Consider the following 4,431-nt stretch of genomic DNA (forward strand, 5'->3'; position numbering starts at 1 on the left):
TCCAGACCCAAAACGTCAGCTTTCCTGCTCCTCTGATGCTGCTTGGCCTGCTGTGTTCATCCAGTTCTACACCTTGTTATCTCTTTTTATATTACTCCTGTCACGATGCATAAAGAAAAGATCCTTTCCTCTGTATATGATCTTTTCCTCCTTCTAGCTGTAGCTCCTGAATCATTATTCAAACTTGAACAGGTTTCCTTGAACTCCATTTGCTGTTAAATGCCTGTGGATCAGCTAATGCTCCCTAAATGGACTCCTCCCAAATCTTCAGCCTAGAGCCTGGGAATCTGAAGCCTATTCCTTCCAAATCTTGAAACCAGGCCATAATAACTTTACTAGAAAGAAGATAATTTCACTCTGTTTACTAAAAATGTTTTCATTTCTGTTTTGTAGCATTCTGATTCCAATTCCAACTTAAAGAAAAGATTTAACTCCATGGCACCTCAGAAAGAGTCAGCAGCCAATGTAGAACCAGATCCTAACAGCAATGTGCCACCAATTTCGTATTCTGCTCCTGGTCTCCCTCCATCTGCTCAACCACAATCTCATACTGGCACCAGCAAGATAGACCAGTATGCCAGGATCCTTTTCCCGTTATCATTTGGAGCTTTCAATCTGGTGTATTGGATTGTATACCTTTCAAAAGACACTATGGAAATGGGAAGTAATATATAACTTTCCATGTCATATGTTACATGTGTGTGCAATCAAACAATATTGCATTATCATGTATACAAAAATAATGGATATATCGATTTTCTTACAAAATAGATGCACAGTGCACAGTTAAATGAAAACATAATTTCTTGGGGGCAAAATATGTTACAGTGTTGAAATACTGTTTTACATATCATTTCTTTATAATACATAACAATTGAAAATATCCACTGAAGAAAGACAGGAATAAAACAGAATTACAACAGTTTAATTTGATGTAAACTGGACAATTTCTCATTTGAAGAACTGAATTTAGTGGACAGATTCTGCTTTTCATATTTTGCACTCCTGTCCTATCAAATATTTTATGACTTTACCATATTATTCAATATATTATCAAGGCTGGTTTTGATTTGACTCTTGTAAACCGGGAAATACTGTGGGTTGTGTGTTGGAATCTTGTAACATATTGTTAACTTTCTTTAGTTCAGTCCTGAGAATATTTTGGAGAAGATTTATTTTGTGTGCTCATTGTGGTTTGAAGTAAAATACTGCAATATATAATAACATTTTATTTTTATTGAATGATTTATTTGTTCACACCCTTAATTTGATAAAAAAAGAATTGTGTAAAATATATTTTTTTAGAAAACAGGGATCAAAATATTACATTGCAGAAATGTCACCTCAAAAATCCAACCTTGAAGAAGGAATGACAGTTAAATGAGAGGCAAGTCTTCAACATTAGGATTTATTTATGAAAAACAGGTGTAGATGAAGCACACTCAATGTTTAGATATATCTAATGTTTTTAAAAAGTATCATTGCTTAAGTAATGAATATTGACAACATCATTGAGATGACTTGAAGGCCACAGTGAACTTGACAGTTTATTGGAATTTCTTGTAATTTACTGGATTCATTACCAACTGTTTTTTCAGTTTTTTTAATGCAGTGAATGTCATAATTTTTCCTTGACTCATAGCTGCAGTACTACCTTTTTTTGTGAGATAAACAGATCCAAACCAGTAAATGATCAGTAACGTAGACTGTTACTTTAGATTAATTCTTGGAATTTTGTTCAAATATCTTCAGGATTTTATTTTCTTGCACTTGTACCATTGATTATTCATGACACTCCAGAAATCGAAAAAGATGGAGTCACCCTATATCGATTGTGACTGAATCGTCAAGAAATGAAGTCCGTTAGAATTAGTTTTCTTTTCACATTATTTTCTTTATGAATTACTTGTACAGTAATATATTTTTCTTTTCAGTTGACACAAATTAGAAAGTAGTGAATTGCCAGCTTATTTTATTTCTTGTCATTTTGCGCTTCTGCTGAAGAACAAGTTCACTCTTGATGTTATGTAAAGATCAGTTTAAGTGTCTTCCTCAGTGATTTTCGACTCTAGACTTGATATTCAATGGGAGTAGTGGTGAGCCCCAATAAACATACTGTCTTCCCTGAATCGTTACAGAAGAATAGAAATGTCTGCCATTAGGGCTTTGAAATATTAGATTCTTGAGCGTTATTATCAGTTATTATTTGCATGGAATATAAGGAAGTTTCAGTGCAAGAATACAAATCCAATCGAGTGAACTGGAACTTAATTAACTTCACAGCTTTAAATTATGAAAATAAGTATGCAACAATGATCCAGGAATCTATTACAAATTCACCACCTATTGGAAACAATCTTTTACAATTCATTTTGAACATTTTCATAACCATGAAACCCTCTATCAGATCTCCCCTATGTTTCAGTAGAAAAGGGTCTGATTTTAAGCCACCTTTATGACTGTAGCCTTTTATTTCTGTATTATTCTAGTGAATTTTCACTGTTTTCTTTCTATATATCCAGTAAACATCTTACAATAGAGTTCTGAGAACTAGAACTGTATTCCAACTTTGGGCTGACCAAGGTCGTGTATAAACTTAGCACCATATATGTGCAATATTATGCATTCATTTCTGTAAGGATTAAGTGTTTTTAAAATAAGCATAAAGTTCAGATAACACTCTCCAATGGAGTTAATACATTGTCAGTGAGGGAGAACTGTACTGACATGCTAACAATTAAAATTACAAGATTCTCAAAGAACCTTAGGTTAAAGATTATACAAATAACAATTTACTTCTTTCAGACTATTGGGGCAGCACCTTCTGACCAATTCCACCTGATCCCTTTCTAAGGGGATAACTGTCTGTACTGCTATGTTTATATCAAACTATTCTATAGCTCTGTTGTGAAAAGTTTAATACAGTCTCATTTTCTCTTCATGTAAGGATATATTTTTATTCAACAAAATGAAAATACAACTCACTATGTTCAATTAATTTTGAAAACTATTTGCTACTTTTTCTAATTTAATAAACTGATGTCTTCAAGATAATTGAGATTTTCTCTACAATATGTTGTAGTGGCAAAATGCCTTTTATTTGGTAGATGCAGTAATAAAGTCACTGGATTTCATTGATTAATAAAAAGTAAAAGTAAGTCAAGTAAATACCCCAAAGCAACAAAACCAATATGATGAAATAACAACCAAAAGAACTGCGGATGCTGTAAATCAGGAACAAAAACAAAGTTGCTGGAAAAGCTCAGCAGGTCTGGCAGCATCTGTGAAGGAGAAAACAGAGTTAACGTTTCGGGTCCGGTGACCCTTCCTCAGAACTGAGCTTTTCCAGCAATGATGAAATAACAAACTGCTTTATTCCTTTCGTAATATGTGATATGTGGTTCTATGAGAAATTATGGATTCTACAGGCAATATCATTCTGCTATTAAATTGGGATGTAACATGGGCCAACTACTTGTGTAAATAATGCAAGACTATTTTTTCCTATATATTAAGTTATTTCATTGATTTCCTGCCATGTGCATATTTCTAGTATTTATTTTGGTTTATTCAATTAACTAAACGTTGAAAGGAAAAATAAAAAAAAAGTGTTTGAGGCTGTATATAAGACAAATTAACACTGGAAAATATTTCAGATGTGCCAAATTGATAATAGGACATTTTTTTCAAAAACAGTTTTACTTTAAATGATGACTATTTTATAATCTAAATTTCCAAAAGCCTAAGCTTTGAATTTAAATTTTAATTCTGAAGAGAAATATGCCTCTAAGAAAAGTGTATTGACAGAAGAGTAGTCACAGAGCCTAGTCAAGAAATAGGCCAATGCATAAACAAGCAAATGTAGATGAATGTAGGGAATTAGATGAAAAACATGGAGATTCAGAAGTTGAAACAGAAAATATACTGATGCTATTTGCTAGTTAGTGAGTTGTAATGTTTGAGTTGATATATCAGAAAAGTAACTCTTCCCAGACTATTTTACAAGATGAATTTTAACAGAATTAACTGAACATAAACAAATTGACAGATCGATATGAACAAGACCTCTATTCCACGACCAAATAAATATTTTTTATTTTTGTATTTGCATGCGCCCAGTCTTTCCTTTCATGTAACATCAAATGGAAATTACATTGAGTACTGTTGGCATGTTTTAATGCATCTTGTCCCTTTTTCTTTTTTTGAGATCACTCTACTTTTGAGGTTTGTTTTGCAAATGAAAGATGCTATATATTTTAAAAAAGCTAGTTTTCTAGATTAAATGTATATTTGTTTTTTTTTTCTTGGTGACATGTATATCGTTGCATAAGAAATTGTCTTTTCACAAGTGTTTATTTTTATGTCTTCTTAACACTGAAAAAATATTCTGTAAACAATATGCATAAGAAAAGGATGTTAACATGTCAGAGT

The 4,431-nt window shown here is 32.3% G+C and overlaps 1 protein-coding gene across 1 annotated transcript in view; it reads left to right on the forward strand.

Moving 5' to 3' along the window:
- The window catches only part of gabra6b (gamma-aminobutyric acid type A receptor subunit alpha6b), a 28,635-nt gene extending 27,409 nt beyond the window's left edge, over window positions 1–1,226 (forward strand). The window contains exon 7 of the mRNA XM_048603467.1: window positions 394–1,226. Coding sequence (XP_048459424.1) covers window positions 394–675 — 282 coding nt within the window. The 3' untranslated portion in view covers window positions 676–1,226. The remainder of the gene's footprint in view (window positions 1–393) is intronic.
- Window positions 1,227–4,431: the final 3,205 nt, after the last annotated feature.

The sequence above is a fragment of the Rhincodon typus genome, chromosome 12 (assembly GCF_021869965.1).
Source record: "Rhincodon typus isolate 14 chromosome 12, sRhiTyp1.1, whole genome shotgun sequence".
Taxonomy (NCBI): domain Eukaryota; kingdom Metazoa; phylum Chordata; class Chondrichthyes; order Orectolobiformes; family Rhincodontidae; genus Rhincodon; species Rhincodon typus.